At 40.4% G+C, this 27533-nt stretch overlaps 1 protein-coding gene across 2 annotated transcripts in view; it reads right to left on the bottom strand.

Moving 5' to 3' along the window:
- Nucleotides 1–27533, bottom strand: part of LOC120514622 — a 122866-nt gene that overhangs the window by 60645 nt on the left and 34688 nt on the right. For both annotated transcript variants that reach the window (XM_039735107.1, XM_039735108.1), the window contains exons 11-15: nt 26605–26820; nt 26298–26520; nt 21951–22061; nt 20470–20630; nt 4226–4343 (exon numbers count right to left, since the gene is read on the bottom strand). In XM_039735107.1, the coding sequence (XP_039591041.1) occupies nt 4226–4343; nt 20470–20630; nt 21951–22061; nt 26298–26520; nt 26605–26820 (829 nt within the window). The remainder of the gene's footprint in view (nt 1–4225; nt 4344–20469; nt 20631–21950; nt 22062–26297; nt 26521–26604; nt 26821–27533) is intronic.

The raw sequence follows: 27533 nt of genomic DNA, 5'->3' as shown, positions 1-27533 counted from the left end.
AGGCGTGCTAATTGACAATATTCTGAACATAGTTAATTCGTCATTAGATACGGGGGTCTTTCCAGACTGTCTTAAGACTGCTGTAGTTAAACCCCTGCTCAAGAAAAATAATCTTGACCCCTCTGCTTTGAAAATTTTAGACCCATCTCTAACCTGCCCTTCTTAAGTAAAATTCTAGAGAAGGCAGTCATTATGCAGTTAAATGACCACCTCAATAAACATGCTATTCTTGATAAATTTCAGTCAGGCTTCAGAACAAATCACAGCACAGAAACTGCACTTGTTAAAGTAGTAAATGACTTGCGGGTAAATGCAGACAGAGGCCATTTATCTGTTCTCATCCTCTTAGATCTGAGTGCTGCATTTGACACCATTGATCACAATATTCTTAGAAATCGCCTTAGTCAATGGGTGGGCCTCTCTGGCAGTGTCTTAAATTGGTTTGAATCCTACCTGGCAGGAGAAAATTCTTTGTTAGTTGTGGTAATCACATCTCAAAGACACATGATATCCATATGGTGTTCCACAAGGCTCTATCCTGGGTCCGCTGCTCTTCTCAATCTACATGCTTCCGTTAGGTCAGATTATCTCAGGTTACAACGTGAGTTACCACAGCTATGCTGATGACACACAGCTGTACTTATCAATAGCACCTGATGACTCCGACTCTTCGATTCACTAACACAATGTCTTACTGGTATTTCTGAATGGATGAATAGTAATTTTCTCAAACTAAATAAAGAGAAAACTGAAATTTTAGTAATTGGCAATAATGGATTCAATGAGGTTATCAGAAATAAACTTGATGCATTAGGATTAAAAGTTAAGGCGGAAGTAAAAAACTTAGGGGTAACTGTTGACTGTAATCTGAATTTTAAATGCATATTCATCAGACCACTAGGACAGCATTTTTCACTTAAGAAACATAGCAAAGTTAGACCTCTTATATCATTGAAAGATGCTGAGAAATTAATTCACGCTTTTGTTTTCAGTAGACTAGATTACTGTAACGCACTCCTCTCAGGACTACCCAAAAAGACATAAATCACTTGCAACGAGTGCAGAATGCAGCTGCTAGAATCCTAACTAGGAAAAGAAAATCCGAACACATTTCTCCAGTTTTGATGTCACTACACTGGTTACCTGTGTCATTCAGGATTGACTTTAAAATACTGCTTATGGTTTATAAAGCCTTAAATAATCTCGCTCCATCTTATATATCGGAATGCCTGACACCTTATATTCCAAATCGTAACCTTAGATACTCAAATGAGCGTCTCCTTAGAATTCCAAAAGCTAAACTTAAAAGAAGTGGTGAGGCGGCCTTCTGCTGTTATGCACCTAAAATCTGGAATAGCCTGCCAATAGGAATTCGCCAGGCTGATACAGTGGAGCACTTTAAAACACTGCTGAAAACACATTACTTTAACATGGCCTTTTATAACTTCACTTTAACTTAATACTGATACTCTGTATGTTCAATTCATCATAATAACTATTCATGGTGGCTCTAAAATCCGTACTGACTCCTCTCTCTTCTGTTTCTTTTTCCGGTTTCTTGTGGTGGCGGCCTGCGCCACCACCACCTACTCAAAGCATCATGATGCTGCAACATTGATGGACTGAAAGCCAGAAGTCTACGTGACCATCATCATCAGGTCCTTTCATGAAACCCTAAATACAAAGAGGACTGTTTGACTTATGTTAGGTAGATTGCCCAGAGGGACTGGGCGGTCTGGTCTGGAACCCCTACAGATTTTATTTTTTCTCCAGCCTTTGGAGTTTTTTTTTTTTTTTTTTATCCACCCTGGCCATCGGACCTTACTCTTATTCTATGTTAATTAATGTTGACTTATGTTTATTTTTTATTGTGTCTTCTATTTTTCTATTCATTTTGTAAAGCACTTTGAGCTACATTTTTTTTGTATGAATATGTGCTATATAAATAAATGTTGATTGATTGATTGATGTTAGGTAGATTGCCCAGAGGGTTCTGGGCGGTCTCCTGGTCTATTCCCTACCGATTTTATTTTTTTTCTCCAGCCTCTGGAGTTTTTTTTTTTGGTTTTTCTGTCCACCCTGGCCATCGGATCTTACTTATTCTATGTTAATTAATGTTGACTTATTTTTATTTTTATTGTGTCTTCTAATTTTTTATTCTTCATTTTGTAAAGCACTTTGAGCTACATTTTTTTGTATGAAAATGTGCTATATAAATAAATAAATGTTGTTATATGGCACCTGAAGGACTCTCAGACCATGAGAAACAAAATTCTCTGGTCTGATGAGACAAAGATTGAACTCTCTGGTGTGAATGCCAGGCGTCACGTTTGGGGGAAACCAGGCCCCGCTCATCAACAGGCCAATACCATCCCTACAGTGAAGCATGGTGGTGGCAGCATCATGCTGTGGGGATGGAACTGGGAGACTAGTCAGGATAAAGGGAAAGATGACGTCAGCAATGTACAGAGACATCCTGGATGAAAACCTGTTCCAGAGCGCTCTTGACCTCAGACTGGGGCAACAGTTCATCTTTCAGCAGGACAATGACCCTAAGCACACAGCCAAGATATCAAAGGAGTGGCTTCAGGACAACTCTGTGAATGTCCTTGAGTGGCCCAGCCAGAGCCCAGACTTGAATCCGATTTAACATCTCTGGAGAGATCCTAAAATGGCTGTGCACTGACGCTTCCCATCCAACCTGATGGAGCTTGAGAGGTGCTGCAAAGAGGAATGGGCGAAAGTGGCCAAGGATAGGTGTGCCAAGCTTGTAGATTCATATTCTAAAAGACTTGAGACTGTAATTGCTGCCAAAGGTGCATCGACAAAGTATTGAGCAAAGGCTGTGAATACTTATGTACATGGGATTTCTCAGTTTTTTTTATTTTTAATAAATTTGCAAAAACCTCAAGTAAACTTTTTTCATATTGTCATTATGGGGTGTTGTGTGTAGAATTCAGAGGAAAAAAATGAATTTAATCCATTTTGGAATAAGGCTGTAAAATAACAAAATGTGGAAAAATGATGCACTGTGAATACTTTCTGGATGCACTGTATATAATAATATATATTCATATATACTGTATATATATATATATATATGTATGTGTGTGTGTGTGTGTGTGTGTATAGGTATACACTGGTCAAAAACAACATAGAGAATACTGAATGTGTAAATTTTAATAATAAATTGTGAAAACTTCCAAGGGGGTAGAAATTTTTCCTACACAGTGTAGCTGTTAGAGTTGAGGATAGAAGTTTCCTTGACTAAAGACTTTCAAACTCCATGTTTTAAATTTTCACACATCAGTTTCCCCATACGCTTCCTGTATTAAGTCAATTAGAATATTGACTTGGTTTCCATAAGTGGTCATGCCAAAATAACAGCCATGAGACTGATTGATTTCAGCCTTTATTAACTACCACCCGTGGTGTCTGTTGAAGACAGGTAATAGAAATATTTACAAGTACAGATAAAATTCCATTACAACAAACTCCCAGGGACCTAAAAAATATTTTGTTGTAATGAGATTCTGTATTTGTTACTATAGTGCTTTCTTTAACTTGTGCCCAGGCGTTTGCAATCATTTCAATAGCTATATTCGCATTAATTTTAATCTCCTCCTGCCTACAAGTTATGCTGACCAGAATTTTTCTCAGCATTTCCTTGCAATAATACACTTTCAGGGTGCAAATGATGCCCAGATCCAATGGCTGAAGCGCTGCCATGCAAATGAGTGGGAGGAATTCAACGCGAACATTATCTGAATGTGGAAGCATATTCTGGGCAGTGCAGTTATCAATCAGGAGCCGAATAATCCTTTTCTTCTTCATATTGTGAGGTTTCTGAACTCTTTTGAGACACCCCCGCCATCCCCTCCCCCCCACCCTAAAGGGAACGATACGCTGAAGTGCATCCTAAAGCGTGATTGCAGTGTCTGTGGAAGATTGTTTGTCTGTTGCCGGGGCAAGGCAAAAACAGGCTCATATCGCTGCAGTGAAGAGACACAGAAGCAAATCATAAAAGATCATGGTTGCGCTATAAGTCCCTGTCTTGCACCCCAAAACACAATGTTGAGTCTCAATACTTTAGCAAAACCAGCTTTATTCAACTTGAAACAGGAACGGCACACTTATTTATTGTAGCATGATCTGCCACTCTCCTATACACAGACACAGCAGTCTGTGCTGCCCCCTAAGAACTTGAAAGTAAAAAATACTTTACCCGACCAGAGCGTTGATCATAGCCAGTTAGGCGCAGACTTCCCTCTCCCGGTGGTGCATCCTTTACACGATCAACTATAAAACCCAGCGCTGGATGCTCAGCCTGTTGAGTGAGCTCACTGTAAAAACAAGAACACAAAGAATAAAATATTTTTGTCATTTCATCATTTTGTCATTTTGAGATATCTCATAGTCCAGGTAAGAAATACAACAAAATCTTGCTATCCATGGATTTCATTCCTGCCAATTTGGTTAACCACTTTTATACAAATGTGACCCATTTCATGACACCCACAGTCTACTCGAACAGAAGAAAAAAATTCTGAGAGGTCTTTTGCACAGCAGAGCCAAAAGCTCCACTAAGGGAAGCAACAGTCTTTAGATTATTAGAACACTCTGGATGAAAACAGGCCATTCAACCTAACCAAGCCCACCAATCCTATCCACTTAATTCCTTCTGTCTACCACACTACTTGGTCACTTATGTCATGTGTGTATGGCTCTTTGTGTGAAAAAAACGTTATTTTAAAGTCACAGTCTCAATCCACTTTTTTAAATTTTTTTTAATTTTAAACGCTTCAATCATGTCTCCTCAATCTTCTTTTGCTTAAATGGAGAAGGCTCAGCTCCTTTAATCTTCCCTTATAATTCATCCCCTTGTAGTCCTGGAATCAGCCTAGCTGATCTTCTCTGGACTTTTACTAGTGCTGCTATTTTCTGCTTCTTTTACAGTCTGGAGACTAAAACTGCACCCAGTACTCCAGATGAGGCCTCACCAGTGTGTTATAAAGCTTCTGCACCACCTCCTCGGACTTGTAATCCACACGTCAAGGCGCTATGTAACCTGACATTCTCTTAGCCTTCTAAATGGCTTCTGAACACTGTCTGGCAGTTGACAGTGTAGAGTCCACTATGACTCTTAAATCCTTCTCATAAGGTATACTTTTGATGTTCAGACTTCCCATTATGTATTCAACCTCACATTTTTTTACTTCCTATGTGTAATTCTTTACATTTACTGACATTACATTTCATCTGCCACAAATCTGCCCATGTCTGTCTGCTGCCCAAGACCATCTGTGATGGTTCAACAGATGCTTGATTATCCGCCAATCCACCTCTTGGTATCAACCGCAAACTTAATCAGCTTGTTATTTACAGTGGTGTGAAAAACTATTTGCCCCCTTCCTGATTTCTTATTCTTTTGCATGTTTGTCACACAAAATGTTTCTGATCATCAAACACGTTTAACCATTAGTCAAATATAACACGAGTAAACACAAAATGCAGTTTTTAAATGATGGTTTTTATTATTTAGGGAGAAAAAAATCCAAACCTACATGGCCCTGTGTGAAAAAGTAATTGCCCCCTGAACCTAATAACTGGTTGGGCCACCCTTAGCAGCAATAACTGCAATCAAGCGTTTGCGATAACTTGCAATGAGTCTTTTACAGCGCTCTGGAGGAATTTTGGCCCACTCATCTTTGCAGAATTGTTGTAATTCAGCTTTATTTGAGGGTTTTCTAGCATGAACCGCCTTTTTAAGGTCATGCCATAGCATCTCAATTGGATTCAGGTCAGGACTTTGACAAGGCCACTCCAAAGTCTTCATTTTGTTTTTCTTCAGCCATTCAGAGGTGGATTTGCTGGTGTGTTTTGGGTCATTGTCCTGTTGCAGCACCCAAGATCGCGTCAGCTTGAGTTGACGAACAGATGGCCGGACATTCTCCTTCAGGATTTTTTAGTAGACAGTAGAATTCATGGTTCCATCTATCACAGTAAGCCTTCCAGGTCCTGAAGCAGCAAAACAACCCCAGACCATCACACTACCACCACCATATTTTACTGTTGGTATGATGTTCTTTTTCTGAAATGCTGTGTTCCTTTTACGCCAGATGTAACGGGACATTTGCCTTCCAAAAAGTTTAACTTTTGTCTCATCAGTCCACAAAATATTTGCCCAAAAGTCTTGGCAATCATTGAGATGTTTCTTAGCAAAATTGAGACGAGCCCTAATGTTCTTTTTGCTTAACAGTGGTTTGCGTCTTGGAAATCTGCCATGCAGGCCGTTTTTGCCCAGTCTCTTTCTTATGGTGGAGTCGTGAACACTGACCTTAATTGAGGCAAGTGAGGCCTGCAGTTCTTTAGACGTTGTCCTGGGGTCTTTTGTGACCTCTCGGATGAGTCGTCTCTGCGCTCTTGGGGTAATTTTGTATGCCGGCCACTCCTGGGAAGGTTCACCACTGTTCCATGTTTTTGCCATTTATGGATAATGGCTCTCACTGTGGTTCGCTGGAGTCCCAAAGCTTTAGAAATGGCTTTATAACCTTTACCAGACTGATAGATCTCAATTACTTCTGTTCTCATTTGTTCCTGAATTTCTTTTGATCTTGGAATGATGTCTAGCTTTTGAGGTGCTTTTGGTCTACTTCTCTGTGTCAGGCAGCTCCTATTGAAGTGATTTCTTGATTGAAACAGGTGTGGCAGTAATCAGGCCTGGGGGTGGCTACGGAAATTGAACTCAGGTGTGATACACCACAGTTAGGTTATTTTTTAACATGGGGGCAATTACTTTTTCACACAGGGCCATGTAGGCTTGGATTTTTTTCTCCTAAATAATAAAACCATCATTTAAAAACTGCATTTTGTGTTTACTTGTGTTATATTTGACTAATGGTTAAATGTGTTTGATGATCAGAAACATTTTGTGTGACAAACATGCAAAAGAATAAGAAATCAGGAAGGGGGCAAATTGTTTTTCACACCACTGTATATTCCTATCCAAATCATTTATATTTATTAAAAATAGTGGTACCCCCAGCACTGATGCTTGCTGGACACCACTCTTAACATCACCCAATTCTGTTAGGATTCCTTGTATCATCATCATTCTCTGCTTCCTGTGTCTAAAGAAATTTTGCACCCTTTTGCACACAACACACTGAACTCCCACTTCTTTTAGTCTGATGCCTGGCATCTTATGTGTCATCTTACCGAATGCTTTCTGAAAATCCAGATAAATAATATCATAATGCACCACTCTGATTGTATCCTTTTGATGTTTCCTCATAGAATGTCAGCAGGTTACCTCCCTTGTCTGAACCCATGCTGAGTGTTCAGTAAAACTTTTGTTTTTTCTGTCTTGTTCACATGGCTTCTCTTATGATAGCAAGTCTCCATGTTCTGATAATATTCTATGTGTTCTCAGTGTTCTATGCTGCTTTTCAGAAACACTACATTTCAACAATGGAAGTGAAGCATAGTGCTAATGCAAGTATCTTTTCCATGTGCTCCCAAGCGCAAATGCACTATGATAATCTTTAGCTGATTTTAGCTACGTGGAATTTAGTACTGCAACAGGTTACAAAAGTATTTAGCGAATGCTGAATAAGGTCCAGTGGAACCTAGCCCCATTTTTCTCATAGAATCAATGCTTCAATATGCTTCAATGTGTTGTACTCTTCTAATCTCTTGCTAATACCAACCGATTCTAGAAATTCTGTTGTGAAACCACTTGAACTTTGGTTGGGTTGGTGGAGCAGTTTTAATAAATCTTAAATAACTGCAGAGAAGGGCTGAAAGATGGATCAAAGGGTTCCTCGATTCTAATACAGTATGTCTCAAAGTCAAACAGAATACGTATCGACTGCAAGTCCACAGAACTCAACTGTGGACTTGCAAGCAGCTCCGCCAAATGAGCTCACTGAGCCCACCAGCACTGGTGCACTCAAAGGCACTGACCCAAAGCTCAGTACGGGGCTGTGGTCAAGCTGTCCTCCTGTTTCACTGTTTGTGCATCTGTTGGCATGGCATCTCATAGTCAAATATTGTTTGTTAGGAGGCGTAACTTTGTTGCTGGACTTGTTTTTGTAAACTTCATTTAATGGAGTTCATTGAGCAAGGCTATCTATAAAATAAAAACTAACTGACTCACGTTACCTTACTACTGTTCTTCATTGTGTGCTTTGTAAAGTGTTTGAAAGTTTGAAAGACACAATATAAAATACTTACTAATTTACAGAAGCAGCATGGTGGCATGGTGGTAACGCTGCTGCCTCACAGTAAGGAGACCTGGGTTCGCTTCCCAAGTCCTCCCTGTGTGGAGTTTGCATGTTCTCCCTGTGTCTGCGTGGGCTTCCTTCCACATTCCAAAGACATACAGGTTAGGTGCATTGGCGATCCTAAATTGTGCTTGATGTGTGTGTGTACCCTGCGGCAGTCTGGCACCCTGCCCGGGGTTGTTCCTGCCTTGTGCCCTGTGTTGGCTGGGATCAGCTCCAGCAGACCCCCGTTACCCTGTGTTAGGATATAGCAGGTTGGACAATGACTGACTGACTAATTTACAGTACAGTATATAAAAACTCTCATTATTGAATCTGAATTGTTTTATTGCCATTACATCCGTCCCTCATTTGCTTTTTACTATATTTCCTATGTTTTGTAGTTCACTTCTGTTTTTGTCCTCATAGTCAGTCTGTCAGTCAGTATCCAACCCGCTAAATCCTAACACAGGGTCACAGGGGTCTGCTGGAGCCAATTCCAGCCAACACAGGGTGGAATGCAGGAATAAATCCTGGGCAGGGTTCCAGCCCACTGCAGGGCACACACATACACCAGGGACAATTTAGGATTGCCAATGCACCTAACCTGCATGTCTTTGGACTGTGGGAGGAAACCCACGCAGACATGGGGAGAACATGCAAACTCCATGCAGAGAGGACTTAGGAAGCAAACCCAGGTCTCCTTACTGCGAGGCAGCAACGCTACCACTGCACCACCATGCTACCCTCTTTATAGTTCACCATATAAATTAAAGCTCTGCTTATTCCAAAGATCCAGAAGCATGCAATGGCAATACAATACATGAGAGAATTACACATCACACAGAATGGCAATTAAAATGTAACATATTGCAGTAAGTATGCAAACACGTAGCCATCAGCCATAAACATGGAACATGTAACAATTGGAGAATCCCAAGAACAAAGTGGAGGACAGCTGGTGGCACTGAAGTAGTAGTGTAGAAAATAAATTAATGGGGTCTCGTCACAAGTCAAGCAGATGAATGCAGACGATTTAACTGTTTCATTGTTGCCGTGTTTGCTGGTATGGCATCACACGCTAGAATACTGTCTGTTGGGAGGCAAACAGCTTGTTGCTGGGGTGTGTAAACAGGCCACATCTCAAATAAAATGTTAACGAGACTTTGCATTGTCAGGACTTGTTTTAGTAAATCAATGAGAATCACTGTGTTTTACTGTGTGTTTAATGTGGTGTAAGAATTTATGTATGTAACCATATAGTTTAATAATTAACTGTTACTAAATTACATCTGTAAAAATGTGAGCCTATACTGTAAGCACTTTGAACCTGTATTCTTTACGCAGCTAAAAAAAAAAATGAAAAAACATTCTGCTGATCTACACTAAGAATGGCGTCAGAGAGCAGGACATCTAGTTAGAACATTAGAACACTCTAGATGAAAACAGGCTATTCAGCCCAATAAAGCTCGCCAGTTTTCTTATTTCCTCCAAGAAAACATCAAGTCAAGTTTTGAAAGTCCCTAAGGTCTTCCTGTCTACCAAATTACTTGTTCGGTTAATTCCAAGTGTCTATCAATCTTTGTGTAAAGAAAAACGTCCTAACGTTTGTGCGAAATTTACCCTTCACAAGTTTCCAATGGTGTCCATGTGTTGTTGATCAACTAATTTTAAAGTCACCGTCTTGATCCACTGGACTAATTCCTATCATAATTTTAAACACTTCAATAAGGTCACCTGTTAATCTTCTTTTGCTTAAATTGTAAAGGCTCAGCTCTTTTAATATTTCCTCAAAACTCATCCCCTGTAGCCGTAGAATCAGCCTAGTCGCTCTTCTCTGGACTTTTTCTTGCACTGCTGTGTCCTTTTTTTAGCCTGGAGACCAAAACTGCACACAGGACTCCAGATGAGGCCTCAACAGTGTGTTATAAAGGTTGAGCAGAACCTTCTTGGACTTGTACTTCACATATTGTGCTATATAACCCGACATTCTGTTTGCCTTCTTAATGGCTTCTGAGTTGTAGCAGCTTAGGTTATTACAGGCAGCAAAAACAATATGGCCAAATATATACACTGCTCCAAAAAAAAAAAAAGGAACATTTAGTCATCCCAGTGTAACACCAAGTCATTTAAGCTTAAAGGCTATCAGTCTGTCCAGTTAGGAAGCAGAAGCAATTGTGAATAAACTTCATCTGCTTTGAGACAAGAGGTGCACTGGAGAGGCAACAGCAAGACAACCCCAAACAAGAAATGGTTTTGCAGGTGGTTACCACAGACAGCTCTTTCTTTATCATTCCTGACTGATTCTTCTTTGGTTTTGCATTCTGCTAGTGTCCTTGTCACTGCTGGTAGCATGAGGCGGTACCTGCAGCCGATTTAAGTTGCATGGGCAGTCCAGCTCCTCCAGGATGGCACTTCCATACGTGCCATTGCAAGAAGGTCATAAGAGCAAGGAGGAAACACCAGAGGACAGGCCATTACATGAGGATAGCTGGACATGGCCGAAGAAGGGAATGAACCCAGCAGCAGGACTCGTATCTGCTCCTTTGTGCGAGGAGGAGCAGGAGGAGCACTGCCAGAGCCCAACAAAATGACCTCCAGCTGGCTACTGGTGTGCATGTTTCTGACCAAACTGTGAACCTGTTCTCATCAGTGAAGTGAATGGGGTGCCAATTGCGTATTCTGTGGTGAATGTCAATCAAGCTGCACAATGATGGGTTGTGAGCAGGGCCGGACTGGGAAGCTTATTCAGGCTGGGAATCCCAAGTCTAACCCAGGCCACACAATAAACATCAGTTTTCTTGTACAGGCACAGACTCAAAAAACCAACAAATACCATTTTGTATGAATGAGGAGGCAGTAGGTTCAGCTTTTACACATACATTTCACTCTTAAATATTAGTCTCAAGACAACCTCTTTGTGGAACGACACTCATAAATAAATAAACCATGTAGTTCTTTAATATTTATATCAAAACAAATGTGAAAAAAGCACTGAACCACAAAAACCTGTCAGTGGAATCCCTAGTGCAGAGATTATGTTTGTGAGTCTGGAATCTCCACAGCCGAGCTGCTGTCCGTGTCTGGATGGCAATGCTGATACTCTTCCACAAAGTTAGAAGTGTTGGTCAAAAAAGACCACTTTGAATTTCTTCAATAGCCAAAAGACTCAAAAAATGTCTCAGTGCTACAGAATTCTGCCAAGCAATTTTTTAAAGAATGCACTCAGTAAACAAAAACCGATGAAACACTTTGTGTAACCTATTCAGTCCCTCTCTAATGAAATAAATGAAATAAAGAACAACAGGCTTGTTTAAAAACACAAATCACTCCACTCACATAAGTGTTTCATTAATAAAAAAATAAAAAAAAAAACATTTTGTGTAGCCTATTGAGTCAGTCATACATTAAAAATGTGACCATATGCTAAACTTCATTAAAATTTGAAACAAAAATAAAACAAATTAAATACACAGTAACAAATAGCAAAACCCATACAATATTTAAATATAATTTAAAGTATATTATAAACTTTTAAAATCTTCATGTATAACTTCAATTACAAAAGCACCAGATGTATGCACCTCTCGTTATTGCGCTCCTCTTAAACTGTTAGAGTGCGAGAAGAACGCAAACTGAAAACTTGACTTGAACAAAGACAAAAAACCATCCAACCAGAAACCAGAAAAGAGAACCTCCAACGGTAAACCAAAAGAATTTGTGCCCACTACAGAGCAATAACGCTTGCTCCTTTTCCAGCCTAAAAGTGCAACGATTTTATGTGACTTTTTATGTGACTTTTTTGTCACGCTTTAAATCAGGCTTATTTTAAAACCTACATATATATGTTTGATATCATTCTTTTCAGAATTTATCAAACTTTAATGTGATGTTGTTAGATTTTAAGATTCTTATTCCGATTTTAAATTAAAAACTAAAAAATATCAACAACTCATGTCCTGCGGCCAGAAATAAACAACAAAGAGTTGGACAGATGCTGTACAGGCTTTTAAATGTTCGAAGTGCCGTGGAAAATGCAGATCACGCGGCACTTCAGCAGTAGCAAGCAAGCAGCTGATCGAGCAAAGAGGAGGTAAAAAAAGACCTGTATTTGTTTCCCATTGTGTCACCGTTTAAGAAGGGGTTTCAGAGGAGCAACTGCATTTCCTTAGGGTGCGTTAAGCCCCTCTCTTCACAACATGAGCGGCAGAGACACGTGGCTTGCGCATTGCACAGGCTTGGGGTGTTGGCGAGCGAAGCGAGCAGGGGGGAACCCCCCAGTAACATTATATAATTTCACCAATAGATTGTTTCACTGGATGCTCTGAATGTCAGGCCAGGCCAGACAGTAGGCCACTGGGAAAGCTCCAGCTGATTGTAAACGTCAGATTGTGAGCACAGGTCCAACTAGAAGACATTAGGCTCTGAAGCTCAGCTAACTTGGTGTTAGACTGTGATGATTAATTGTTCCCTTAATTTTTTGGAGCACTGAATATTTTTGGCCATATTGTTTTTGGTACCTGTAATGACCTAAGCTGCTACAAATGGAGGCCCTGCTCTCTGACACCATTCTTAGTGCAGGTCAGCAGAATGGAATGAGGTAAAGACGTGTAAAATTTCCCAGAAAGCACAGGCAGACAGGGAGGTAGACTGTATCAGCTCAGCTCAATCAGATAATGCTTGTTTCTATACTAAATTATAACAAATTTTTATGCAAGCTCACCCGGAATCAATGTGGATTCTTTTTGCTGTCAGCCCTCGGAAAATTGTCTAACGACATGTTTAGGTTCTGGCACTTGAAAGCACAATCAAAAGGTAACAAGTTGATGAAGAATGACTTCTACTGAATGGACTGGACTTAATTAATACACGTTAAGAGACAATAGAGATTAGGTAACCATTGGTAGCTAGACTTACATTTCAAAAATGTCAACATAGTTCATGTTAAACATCATGTTAACTGACTGGTAAAGGATGTATAGACATTGGCCTAAAAAAGTCACACAACTTGAACCCAACAAAAGCAATCAAAATGAGATGCTTCACAGTGCTGCACAACATCCACATGCAACAGAAGTGCTATATAAAGGAGCCTGCCACTGTCCTCCTACAACAGGTAGTGCCAGTTCTCATAAGCTGAGACCCAACAGAACAAAAACATCTTATAAAAGAAATGAAGTCAATGAAAACTCACCAGCTCTTCATAAGATACAGACGTTGTGTCCATTCATTGACTGGTGCCATTATATTTCAAGGACATTGCTTTTCCTGTTATTTTCCCACAGTTAGATAAACCTCTAGTGCCAGGATCTGCCAGTGCTTTCATCCAGCAATCTACGTTACAGCAGCCTACTCCTTTATAGAGTTAGAAGAGTCACTGTTCAGCATTAGCTGTCCTTCATTCATTCTGAGGTGTTCTGCACCAACTTTAAGGGCCACAACTCCCATGGTGGAATGACTTGTTATCAAGCAGTTTGGACATTCACAGGTAAGCATTTTGCAGCCATCAGAGAGACAAACTGATGGATTCCATCCAAGCAAGACTCTGCTATTTTGATTTTTCTGCAGCGGGTGGTAGAGACATCATGCACAGTATGTAAGCATTGTCACATTGAGAAGCAGGGGGATGCAAGCAGCTGGAGCTCCCAAAACTGTGAGGTGAGGAGTGGCGGCGAATGGCAGGCCATTTAGAAGGGGAGTAGGTGCCAGCAAAAATGGAGAGCATATGTGACTGGGCACTGCAACCAACTCAAGAGGTGAGGAGGAGGAGAGCAGAATTCAGCTTTCAAACCTTACAAAAACACATTGGCATAACCTCAAATTTTTTTCTTTTAAAGTACATTAATCAAATATAATTTATATAAGATTAAATCAATCTTATGATTGCAGCACATGACCTTCATTGCAGAAGGTGTGATTTTAAAACTTTGACTCCATCATACCTTTCCCATATACATACTAAATATATTGCAAAATCGACTACAGCAATCGTGCTCAAAATCAACAGGCCTTTACCATTTCACAGTGGTAGTAGCTCTGACATGTTTCATTCACAAACATGGCTTGGTAACTTGGTCAAGTTGTATTCCGGGCTGATTAAAATAGGTAAATTAATTTTAAAGTCAAAGTAATTTTAACTCCATTCCAATCCATTTCTTATATGTATATTCAAATATCGCTGTGATATATGTAGAGAAAGAAAAAAGAGTTTCCCACAAGGCCAGACAAAGGCGGGTAGCAGTTAAGAAGCTAGACTTTACACAATAAGGCCATTATTTTTACTTCTGTTTTGAACAAGCATCCTTAAAAGACAAGTCACTCAAAATTTTGTCAAAGTTAGGTCCCCTGAAAGGTTATGTATAAAGTAAATCTCAATGGACTAAATCTTCTTCTTCTTTCAGCTGCTCTCATTAGGCATTGCCACAGAGGATCATCTTCTTCCATATCTTTCTGTCCTCGTCATCTTGCTCTGTCACACCCACCAACTGCATGTCCTCTCTAACCACATCCATAAACCTTTTCTTAGGCCTTCCTCTTGCTCGGCAGCTCTATTCTTAGCATCCTTCTCCCGATATATCCAGCATCTCTCCTCTGCACATGTTGAAAACCAATGCAATCTCGCCTCTCTGACTTTGTCTCCAAACCAACCCACCTGAGCCGACCCTCTAATGTACTCATTTTTAATCCTATCCATCCTCGACACACACAATGCAAATCTTAGCATCTTTAACTCTGCCACCTCCAGCTCTGTCTCCTGCTTTCTGGTCAGTGCCACCATCTCCAACCCATATAACATAGAGCTGGTCTAACTACCGTCCTGTAGACCTTCCCTGTCACTCTTGCTGATACCCGTCTGTCACAAATCACTCCTGACACTCTTCTCCACCCACTCCATCCTGCCTGCACTCTCTTCTTCACATCTCTTCCACAATCCCCGTTAATCTGTCCTGTTGATCCCAAGTATTTAAACTCATCCACCTCTACCAACTCTACGCCCTGCATCTTCACCACTCCACTAACCTCCCTCTTATTTACACACATGTATTCTGTCTTGTTCCTACTGACCTTCATTCCTCTCCTCTCTATTGCATATCTCCACCTATCCAGGGTCTCCTCCACCTGCTCCCTACTATCGCTACAGATCACAAAAATGTCATCAGCAAACATCACAGTACACGGGGACTCCAGTCTAATCCCGTCTGCCAACCTGTCCATAACCACTGCAAATAAGAAATGGCTCAGAGCCGATCCCTGATGTAATCCCACCACCACATTGAATGCATCCGTCACTCCTACTGCAGACCTCACCACTGATCTTAATGGAGTAAATACTAAGTCAAAATTCCTGAATCTCTATAACAAGCATATTTTTCACAAAGTGAATGGTGGGATTTAACCAAATGACCTCTAGGTGCCCACCCGAGCAATTTTTAATCATTACATTGAGGCTCTCCAACCTGTCTTGCTGGCTGATAGTTTCCTGATCCCACCATCGCACTAAATCAAATGCACATGTATGGCATGCATGGGTGGGCTTCCAGGTGGGGATGCAGCAAGATTCCTTGTCTGGGCAGGAGGCCAACAGTGCAAAGGCACAGAAAACTGAGAGAAGATCATCCTATATTAATCAGGAGACAAGCAGAAGACGTCATTGTGGCAGTGGGTACACTGGCATCCTGGCTGGGTTTGACTCAGGAACAGTACCTGGCCAGTAGGTCAGTATGGTGGAAGGAGAGGGTGAAACAACCTGGAAGGACTATGTGCTCCCCCAACACATTTGGAGGCAGCTACCTTGGGCAATGTTACTAGTATGGATACCCTCAAGAGACACTGTGTATTGTATTCCCATAGAACAGCCTTGTCGGGTTCTGTAGGGGCCGCCAGGGGGTGCTGCAGAGATTCCTCATTCCTACTTTATTAGACTTCCATTTGACACAGAAGTAATTCCATCAAGTTATGCCTTAGCATCGGAAATACTTCTGGGTCCAAGATAAAAGCTCAGCTTTGTCCAGGCAAGCTGGGCTCAAGTGGAAGAGTACAAAGACTGAAAGGAGAGAGGAAAATGAAGGAAAAGAATTGTGTTGGCTTTTGTCGCTTTTGAAACCTTTACATGAGGTATTTGGTTAAAATAAATCTTTTACTTACACCAGAACTGGTGTCTGTGAGGTTGTGTCTGAGGTTCCCGGGTTCTGCAATGCCCCCTGGTGGTTATATTGCATTAAATATACTGTCATCAACAAGCCATGAAAATGGCATAAGTGTCCTCGTTGAAAGATGAGATGTTGAAATGGTGTGTACAGCCACATTATTGACGTGTTATTGTACCAGGGATGAAGTTGAAATTTGCCACAACCACACCTGCTTAGCACATCAAAACTTACTGACAATATGAAACAGGAAAAGGGAGCAAAATTGTGTCTCATCTGGGAAAAACTACTGTACAACATTTTTATTTTTTTCTTGTTGAAATAGGTTAGGTCGGCGGTTCTCAACCTGTGGGGCGCACCCCCCGAAGTAACCAAAAAGGAGGCGCGAAGATGTGAAAAAAAGAAAACAAGAATCGAAAATATGAAAAATACATCTATTGAAACCAAAACAAATTAACTTAAACTACATCCTGATACTAGAAAAATAAATATAGAGTTAGGATAAATGTCGATAAAAGTTAAGTAGGTATAATAAAACGTAGCGGTGTATCGGCAGCAAAAAATATAGGAATAAATTTTATTAGGGTTTCCAATAAAACGTTAGGGGTGCGTGATTAAAACTGTTATGAAGACTCGGATCGCAAATACTTAAAGGTTGAGAAACGCTGCATTAGATAATTTATTATTATTAACTGTATTGTTATCTACCGATACATGAGAGTTAGGAGTAAGGAATGTTAACTCTACTAGAGCTTTTCTCTGTTTTTTTTTTTGCATAAAGTTTTAAGAAATTGAAGCTCAACTGTGCATGTGGAAACAGGGGTAAGGAGTACGTTAGTTAAGCCAATTAATGTTTTCTATGAACGACATGATGTTCTAAATTTTAATACATTCTTGTTAATCAGAAAGCCCTGTGCCACCACATCCAACCACAGGCCCATGAACGACTCCACAAGTGTCCTACAGCCGGAGCAGACACAAAGATATCAGCATTGCAAGTCTACAGGCAAGAGACTCCTTGGAACAAAGTGAAAAATCTGCAAAATCTGGTGACCAGGCTGAGAATCAAACGTATGTTCCTAGACGTCTGAGGCAGCAGTCCTAAGTATTACATCACAGAGCCACCAATAGATAAGTTGAAGGTTTATAATAAAAAGTCATTCCATCGGTCCATTTTGGAAACGTATATATTCCAATGCAAATCTGCATGTAGATGGAGCTTATCCTGGCAATGCTGAGCACAAAGGTGACACCACTCCATGGCAGCACTGTGACACCCCTGCACACCCTTCAATTATGCCCTTGCTGCATTTCCAAGCTTTTATAAAAGGGTGATTTTTTTTTTTTTTTAAGTAGTGCACCAGAGAGAGGGGAGGTCACCCACTCACCCTATTCAATCCCACATCTAACTAACTGGAGTCAATGCTGCATGGTGCACAATAATCCCAATTATTTTTTATCCTGTTTGCCAAGCTTTTTGAAACATATCTAGCAACTTTTTAAAGTGATAAAATAATCCTTTATGTGCAAATTCAATTATTGCTTTCATATAAAGAATCCCTTTGTTTAAAATCTGACCTGAGAGACCTGCTGTATTTCCTCCAAACAACACAATGATATTACTGGCGATTTGCTAAAGACACTTAAATCAGAGTTCTGACTATTTAAACACCTGGATGGGATTTAAAAGGCACAAAAGCTACTTAATCTGGCAATTCTGTCACAATTAAGACGAGTAAACATTGCGCAGAAGGTCATAATCTTAAGCATTCTCATTTTCCAACAGGATGAAAAAACAATACACGTAAAGAACATACGATTAATTCAAATAAAAACCAAAATACAGAACACTATACTAACCGATATGGTAAAAAAAAAAAGAAAGAAAAGCCCGAAAGTCCTTAAGGAGAGGGCTGCCATATGAATCCATAAAGAATAACTTTGGTATATTTTCGAGTGAAAGTCATTTTTTCACCATGATGGTATATATTAGTTTGGCACATAAAATTGTGCTCTAAAGTGAAGCTTTTTTAATAAATTTTAAAAATATGTTATCTGTTTGTGAAGCTTACAATGTGTGAAATACCCACCTTGATCAACTTAACACAGAGCTACTTGGAAAACTAATAAACAAGGCAAGCGAGATCTACTGGCCTAGCTGATAACAACATTCTACTCCTGTCCTATTGACTGATTCTGGGAATTTTTGGGTGTCCTATTGTGTAAAGTACCTTTTTATACTGACGTGCTTTAGAAGTACAGTCAGTCAGTCGTTGTCCAACCCGCTACATCCTAACTACAGGGTCACGGGGGTCTGCTGGAGCCAATCCCAGTCAGCACAGGGCACAAGGCAGGAACAAATCCCGGGCAGGACGCCAGCCCACTGCAGGGCGCACACACACATACCAAGCACAATTTAGGATCGCCAATGCACCTAACCTGCATGTTTTTGGACTGTGGGAGGAAACCCACGCAGACATGAGGAGAACATACAAACTCCAAGCAGGGAGGACACGGGAAGCGAACCCAGGTCTCCTTACTGCGAGGCAGCAGTGCTACCACTACGCCACCGTGCTGCCCCATTTGTGTATTGCATAGTGAAATAACATTTATATATGTACTAAATGTCTTATTTTGTTGTTTGCCTGAACCACACACACATACTCTCCTACCTATACAGTTGTTCTACTTCATGTGAATTTTTGGCATCTCAATAATAAAGCGATGTTCCTGCAATGGTTGGATTAGTTCCTGTGTTTTAACCGACACACCACAGCGACTACAGCAACTTCCTTTTCAATAATCAAGAAGATACTGCTGAAATGGTTAAGTAAAGAGACAGAGGGTTCTAGGTGGTGGTCAAAGAAACTGGCTGATGTCATGCACCATGTAAGACCTGACTGTTGTCACGTACACAGAAATTCCAAAACACTGTAAGAGCTGAACTTAAGAGATATTCAGAAGAACAAGAACGCAGTGAAATGAGACTTTTATTTAAGTATGTTTATTTGGGTATGTAAGCTAACAAACCAATCAGAGTAAATGTCAGATGGTATGTGAGGTAGTGAACCAATCAGAGTAAGTGTCAGGAGATATGTAAGCATTAATTCAGCATTGTTATGTAAATTCAGTGGTCTACAAATATGGGTCTCTTGCCTTTGCTCTGTGAATATTCCCTTAATAGACTTCTGTGTCAAGGTGCTCCCTCTTCATGTTCATAAAGAGAAATTAAAGACACGTGAACAAGCTTTTCTCCTGTCTGATTTCTGACTCAAAGACAAAATTACCTCCTTAATATATTTTCAGTTTATTTCTTTCACAAGCCCATTACATTCTGTTTTGTTATTTTACATCGCCTAGAGAGTGAGATTCACACTAAATGGTAAAGCAGTGAAAGAGCACATAGCAGTTTCATTGTACAAATTAATAATCAATCCATAAATATATTTTTCCACACAGGTGACATTTTTTTTGGGCTTTACAAAAATGCCAAAGTTATGAACGTTGTAGAATAGATGTCTGAAATACCCACCGTGATCAACTTAACACAGAGCTACTTGGAAGACTGATAAACAAGACTATAAGCAAGCGAAATCTACCTCCATATCTGATAACTACAATCTACTCCTGTCCTATTGACTGATTCTGGGAATTTTCGGGTGCCCTATTGTGTAAAGTACCTTTTTATACTGACGTGCTTTAGATGTACAGTTTTTGTATAATTGTTCACATATGTCAACAGTTTAATTAAAGGCGGATAAACTGATATGATGTGCGTCACACAAGGAGGATCTGATATAGAAGCAGTGTAGTTCAAATTACATGGCACACTCTCTCTGACATTCAGAGCAAACGCATTGGACAGTGCAATGCCTGACAGGTGATGGGCATTGAAACGGATGACTTAAGTGTGTTCATTTCTACAAAGTAAAGTACAGTCAGCAGCAAAAAAGGATCAAAAAGTTTATATTATTCATGGAATCATATGGCAGCCCTTCCAAAGGAAAAAGCTGGGACGGGGTGATGGTTAGAAGCAGCGGGCCGTCTCTCATTCTCACCTCTGGTTGGTTCTAAAATGCACTGCGCCACTCTCCACAGGGGGAGGGTCACTGTAATCAGAGTGGGGATGGAAGGAAAGGTAATGATTGCTCTGGGCATGAAGAGAGGAGTGGTGAACAGATGGGTTCTCTGCTCTGACAGCTGGAGGGCGAACAGTCACCTGTGAAAGGGGAAACAGGAAGTTAGTTCTGGCATTCATTAGGCTCCTGGTAAGCAAAAGACCGGAGGGCTGATGATTTAGTGAGGCAGAGTCTAACAGAGCATACATTAAAGCTATATTTATCTTATAAGCATGGCCAAAGCCCATTTTGTGCATCTGATCATTTTTTGATAGTAACAAATATAAAAATTTGCCGAAGGATGGAACCCTCCCGTAGATAAGGTATAGTATATTGTATGGCAAGCCAAATTAACATTTAGAGATATCTCAAAATTAATTTCAGATATCTTAAAATGTAATTTACTTTTTAAGATATCTGAAACTCTCTTTGAGATATCTTAAAATAATTTCCTTTATATTTTAAGATATCTGCAATACATTTTGAGATATCTCAAATGGATTTCAAGACATCTCAAATACATTTTCAGATATCTCAAAATAACTGCTTGCATTTCAAGATATCTTAATTAATTTTCAGACAGCTTAAATTGAACTATCATGCATTTTAAGGTATCTTAAATGCATTTCAAGATATCTCAAAACTATTTCCTGTAAAAATGCCTATTCTTTCAATGGGACTTCCTGTTTATTATAAGATATCTTAAAATGTATTTGGGATATCTGAAAGTGAACAGGAAGCTGTTATGGGATATCTGGAAATGTATTTCAGATATCTTAAATTGTATTGTAGGTAACTGAAAATACTTTTGAGATATCTTGAAATAATTAAGTGTCTTTTTAAAGATGTCTTAAAATGTATTTTAGATATCTTGAAATACAAGTTGAGATATCCAGAAATATATTGTAAGATATCTGAAATGGAGAAGAGACACATTTTAAGATATCATGAAATGACTTTTACATATCTAAAAATGTATTTTAGATATCTCAAACAACAGTGAATTTTAAGTTATCTAAAATGCTTTTTAAGATATCGTAGTTATATTTCGAGATATCCTAATATAATTTCCCACTCATTTTAAGATATCTTAAATTCATTTTGAGATATCTGAAATGCATTTTCAGATATCTTAAAATAACTTCCTGTGCATTTCAAGATATCTCAAATACATTTTGAGATATCTTAAAATGCACATGAACCTATTTCGAAATATCTCGAATTACATTTAACATATTTTGAAATGCATTTCAGATATCTCAAAATGTACAGCATATCATTTCAAGATATCTTGAAATCTATTTGAAAAAATTATAAAATGCTTTTTAGATATCTTAAATTCAATTTGAGATATCTCTAAATGATAATCTGGCTTGCCATAATATAGTGTCTGTTACAGTATATCAGGAGAGGACACATACCATTGGGGGATATTTGTATGCTGATGCATTGGCAGGATCCACACTTGCCAGTGTCTGCATGTCAGCGTCTCTGGCATTAACAATGCGTAGGTACAGTTCAGCATGGCCCACCTGTGGAAGACATAAAGGGGCATACTCACAGTAGCCTGACATTTAAGGAATAGCAATTTGAATCAATGGTATAGTGAAAACATCTGTAGGCACCCCTGAAATAGCAGAAGTTGGGCCCCTAACCATAAAAAATGTCCTTTCCTCTGAAGTCAGAAACTATTGAAATAGATGTTTTTTTCTGGAGACCACACTGTGCCTGACCAATTTGTTTCTCTATCTGCGGACACTCAAACATCTAACCCCATTCAGCCTGCGTCCACTCCAGACTGTGAAGCACTTGTAGACCGCCATCTTTCAGTTATGCCAGTAAAGAGCTCTCTGCACTCTGAATATTTTCTTCCAAACTCAGTAATAGGCACCGAGTCATTCATAATGTTTCAGGACAACACTGCAGTTTCTCCGTGTCTCCTTTAGGCTGAAAATGCACAAAATATTTATTTGTTTTCAAAAATGTATATGTATTTTAGTGGACTGGAGATGTTTAGATCTGATAAAGGGGGCCCTTTGGGTCTGGATGCTTCCCATCTTGTGGGATTGCTGAGACATCCTCTGCATCAGTGACAAGAATCTTTAATTGCAAAAATAAAAGACCCATTTGAACAACTCCATCATGAAGTTAAAATGTGCAAAACGCTCTCTAAATACTTAGAAGACTCTGTCAGGGTGCACCAAGGTGTTCATTTGGGAAACAAAATGTACAATTTGAAGAGGAGAGGTGAGTTATTGGACATACTCAAGCATGACATGTTTCAGTATGGTGGTGTCTAATGCTACATAAGGAATCCTCTACTCCACTGGAGTATCAGCCATCCAGTATATGAATGCATGACAATAAACTTGATTTGGCCCCTAAAACAAGGGGCCATCTAATACCACTGACAAGGTGCATCAGCCTGGAAATGACAGCCGTGCCTTGTCAGCTGCAGTATGTGTCGCCATTCCACATTCAAACGACCAGTCTCAGTACCACCTGCATAGAAGCCTATAAAAGGGACAAGCCTGACAAACTCACATGATGTTCATTTTAATGAGGTTAAGCAAGCTGTTTCCCTAAGGATAGTGAGTAACCCAAAAGAGCAATGAAAAGAGTGGATCCATTAGGTCTGGATTTGTAAGCACTTCTAAAGTACGTTTCCACAGTTTGGGAACATTATGAAGTGACTAAATCAGTCAGGAATGAGCCTGTGAGTTTTTATTTTAATTTTCATTGACAAGACAATCTCAAAGTGCTGTGAAGTTATAGTATAACTGTTTCTATATTTATACAGTCTTAAAGTGAACAGACTTGGTCAAGGTCACCCTATGAGGCACTGAATGGAAATGAATCACCATATCTAAGATGATGAGAAGTGCCATATAAAAAGAAAATAATCCAAAGTAGTTAGTCCAGTTTGTGGAAAATTTCTGAAAGGTGATTTAGCATATCTTGGGTCACTTATTTGGTGTTGGGGATTAAACCAAATTCTTAGCACAATCCCTTAAATGTTAGAGGCACAAAATAATTTGTATAATGAAGTCACAACAAAAAGCTCTGCCTCTAAGGAACATGTAGCACAAATGTGGAATAATAAATCAGTATTGAGCAAATGGAGAATATCCCAGCATCATTATGCATAAAACAGCAACCAGCCCAGAATGGAGTGCTTGACAACCACATTTACACCAAATGACACATGGTCTCCAAATAATCTAATACACATACACTACATGGCCAAATGTATGTGGACATCCCACAATTACTGAGTTTAGATGTTTCATTAACAACGGGTGCATGAAATCTGCACAAATCTATGCAATCTTAATTGACACCCTCCGGGCTGCCCTCAGGGCCAGCTCAAGGGTACTCCTAGACACTCCTAGACAGTGTTGTTTGCAAGTGCCCAAAAAAAGATAATTCAAAGAGAGCCCCTCTTTCAGATCAGTATTGTCAGACTAGCAGAAATCGACGAAGGAGATCATTGCCCTCACAATTGCATATGAAATCAATGAGCTTCCACTTTGGAGATTGGTGCTCTCATGATCACAAGTGCAATAAAAAATTAGGGTGGAGGGATCAGCATACATTTCTGGAATACAAGGTGGGTTGGTAGTTGGGGGGGCGTGGGGTTAGTGCTCAAGGAGTGGTTTTGATGTCTCCCCTGTGCCCCAGTCCGGTGTCTATTTAGCCTATGCCTAGAGCAGGCCCTGGTTGTATTGAAGAGCTCAATGTTTTTAAAAGTTGCACTGTCAAAGGATGCCACCTTTGCCAGAAGTCAATATGTGAAATTTCTTCTCCCTTAATTCTGCCCCCATCAGCTGTAAGTGACATTATTGTGAAGTGGAAGCATCAGGGAGCAACAACAGCTTAGCTGCAAAGTGGTAGACCACACAAAATCACATAGTGGGGCCGCCGAGTGCTAAAGCATGGAACAAACGATCTCTCCTCTGTGGCATCAGTTACAACAAAGTTCACAACCGCCTCTCAAAGCAACATCAGCATGAGAACTGTATCCAGGAGCGTCATGGAATGGCCTTCCATGATCGAGGAGCTGCAAACAAGCCTAAGATCACTAGGTGTGCTGCAAAACATTGGCCAACGGGGTGTTTAAATCATGCTGCCAATTGATTCTGTAGCTTTGGAAACGTGTTATGTGGAGTGATGAATCACACATCACTGTTTGGCAGGCTGAAGAATCATGTAGCTTTGGAAACGTGTTATGTGGAGTGATGAATCACACATCACTGTTTGGCAGGCTGAAGAATCAATCTGGATTTAGCCAATGCCAGGAGAACACTACCTTCTGGAATGCATAGTTCCTTCTGCAAAGTTTTGAGGAGTATGGATAATGGTCTGAGGCTGTATTTTTGATACTGTGGTAGACCCTTTGGTTCCAGTGAACAGCTTATAAAGACATTTTAATCTTTATAGCAAGAGCTTGAGGAAGGACCTCTTATGTTAAAACGTGACTGTTCCCCTATGCACAAAGCCAGATCCATGGAGGAACTCGAGTGCTATACACAAGGTCCTAACTTAATGAACACCTTTGGGATGGAGTGAAACATCGATTGCCAGCCAAGTCTTCTCATTCAACATCAGTATCTGACCTCACAAGTGCTCTTTTGGCAGAATGTGCACCCTCTAAAGTCTTGTTAAAAGAAGGATGGAGGCTGTTATGATGGCAACAGCAACTCCGTATCATATTAATGCCCATGACATTGGAATGTGATGTCCAACAAAGGCATATCAGTGTGATGTTCAGGTGTCCACAAGCTTTTGACCACATACTATATTTGTAATGTAGAGGGAAAAACTGGAATACTTGGAGAAAAGCCTATGCAAACACAGGGGAGTGGATTGTGCAAACTGTGTATACACAGTGACTGAGCTCAGGATTCAAATACAGCCCATTGAAGCAGTTCTACCAATTCTATCATCAATCTGCCTGTGATAAAATTAATAAACATCTTTATCTTCTCTTTCGGCTGCTCCCGTTAGGGGTCGCCACAGCAGATCATCTTCTTTCATAACTTTCTGTCCTCTGCATCTTGCTCTGTCACACCCATCACCTGCATGTCCTTTCTCACTACATCCATAAATCTATAAACTTCCTCTTTTCCTCTTCCCTGGCAGCTCTATCCTTAGCATCCTTCTCCCAATATATCCAGCAACTCTCCTCTGCACATGTCCAAACCAACGCAATCTCGCCTCTCTGACTTTGTCTCCCGACCGTCCAACTTGAGCTGACCCTGTAATGTCCTCATTTCTAATCCTGGCCATCCTTGTTACACCCAATACAAATCTCAGCATCTTTAACTCTGCCACCTTCAGCTCTGTCTCCTGCTAAAATAAAAAAAAATGACTTATACAGTAGGCGGCACGGTGGCGCAGTGGTAGCGCTGCTGCCTCGCAGTTAGGAGACCCGGGTTCTCTTCCCGGGTCCTCCCTGCGTGGAGTTTGCATGTTCTCCCGTGTCTGCGTGGGTTTCCTCCGGGCGCTCCAGTTTCCTCCCACAATCCAAAGACATGCAGGTTAGGTGGATTGGCGATTCTAAATTGGCCCTAGTGTGTGCTTGGTGTTTGTGTGTGTCCTACGGTGGGTTGGCACCCTGCCCAGGTTTGGTTCCTGCCTTGTGCCCTGTGTTGGCTGGGATTGGCTCCAGCAAACCCCCATGACCCTGTATTCGGATTCAGCGGGTTGGAAAATGGATGGATGGACTTATACAGTTTTATGCTTGCAGATTTCTTGCTGTTTCTTACCTGTGGCACTGAATTCAGCTGTCCAGTAGACAGAGATGGTCTCATTGGCAAGATGCGGAAAGGCACCTTCCAGAACCCACTGATTGCTTGGTTGTGCTGATCAAAGATATTAAACTTGGTCCAGCCACGAGAGACTAAGCGTTGAATCTCCTGTCCATAAGTGTCAAATCCTCCAGCTGCCTGCAGTTCTACCACCAGGGAAATAAGGGGAGATGGATGTACTCTGTAGAAGATGAGCAAAACTCAGATTATAGACCATGAAGCTTTTTGAAGCCTGCTCTTTTAAAAAGAATGCATTAAAAATGACCTGGGAATGGGCTGCTTGACAGACAATAATGCCATACTTCCTGGACTCCCTTCTGTTAGGAACTGCAGGGAGGAGCCCATCTTACAGTGCACCGTTGGCAGAGGGGCAGGCCTACTCATCTCATGCCCATTGCTGTGCAGCCCAACAACTAGCCTTACTAGGCGCAGGGTGCTCTCCAGGCCTGTCAGAAAATCATAGAACACCACAAATCCTGCACTGAAAAGAGAGAGAAAGAAAAAAGTGTTTGTGAAAAAAGATTAAGATAAAAATTGTTCCAGAAGAAAAAACATTATATCACCAAGGCAAAGAGCCAAGGTGGGACAGGGGACTGACTGGGTGAACATTGTTCATCCTGGTAAGTAAAGTAAAAAAAAAAAAAAAGACATGCATGTCAGTGGCTGCAGCACTTGGGTCTCCTCCTCTCTAAAGTGTCTGCCAGATACAGATTTCATTCTGCAGCATGAGCTTCAGGGACACAACTCAATGAACTCATTTGACCTGAATTGCACAGCTGTGAACCGAGATGACCTAAACTGCTTTGCACTTGACTGCCAGGCCGTGCACTTAGTGAACTTAAATGAACTGAAATGCCCCAAGATGAACTTGCCTGAACTGAGATGAACCGAATATAAAAGGGCGCAGCACAGCAGCCTACAGCAAAAGCAACCCCTCCCCCGATTGATGCCAGGCCCACGTGCGCGCGCACACACACACATTCCCCTCTTTATATGGAAGTTAAAGTGAAGAGAAACAAGTACAAGAGGCTGACATTCACATACAGCACGCATACTGGAAAGAGGATATTCTGAGACTCTGAAGTTTGATGTGATAAATTTAACTTCTATTTCCCGTTATTATGTTAACATGAGGAAAATGCTAAATGTGTCCGACTTTTAGGTTAGAAGAGTTCCTTGTGTATTTGTTAGATC

This window comes from Polypterus senegalus, chromosome 14 (assembly GCF_016835505.1).
Source record: "Polypterus senegalus isolate Bchr_013 chromosome 14, ASM1683550v1, whole genome shotgun sequence".
NCBI classification, from domain to species: Eukaryota; Metazoa; Chordata; class Cladistia; order Polypteriformes; family Polypteridae; genus Polypterus; species Polypterus senegalus.
This window is presented reverse-complemented; position numbering and strand designations above follow the sequence as displayed.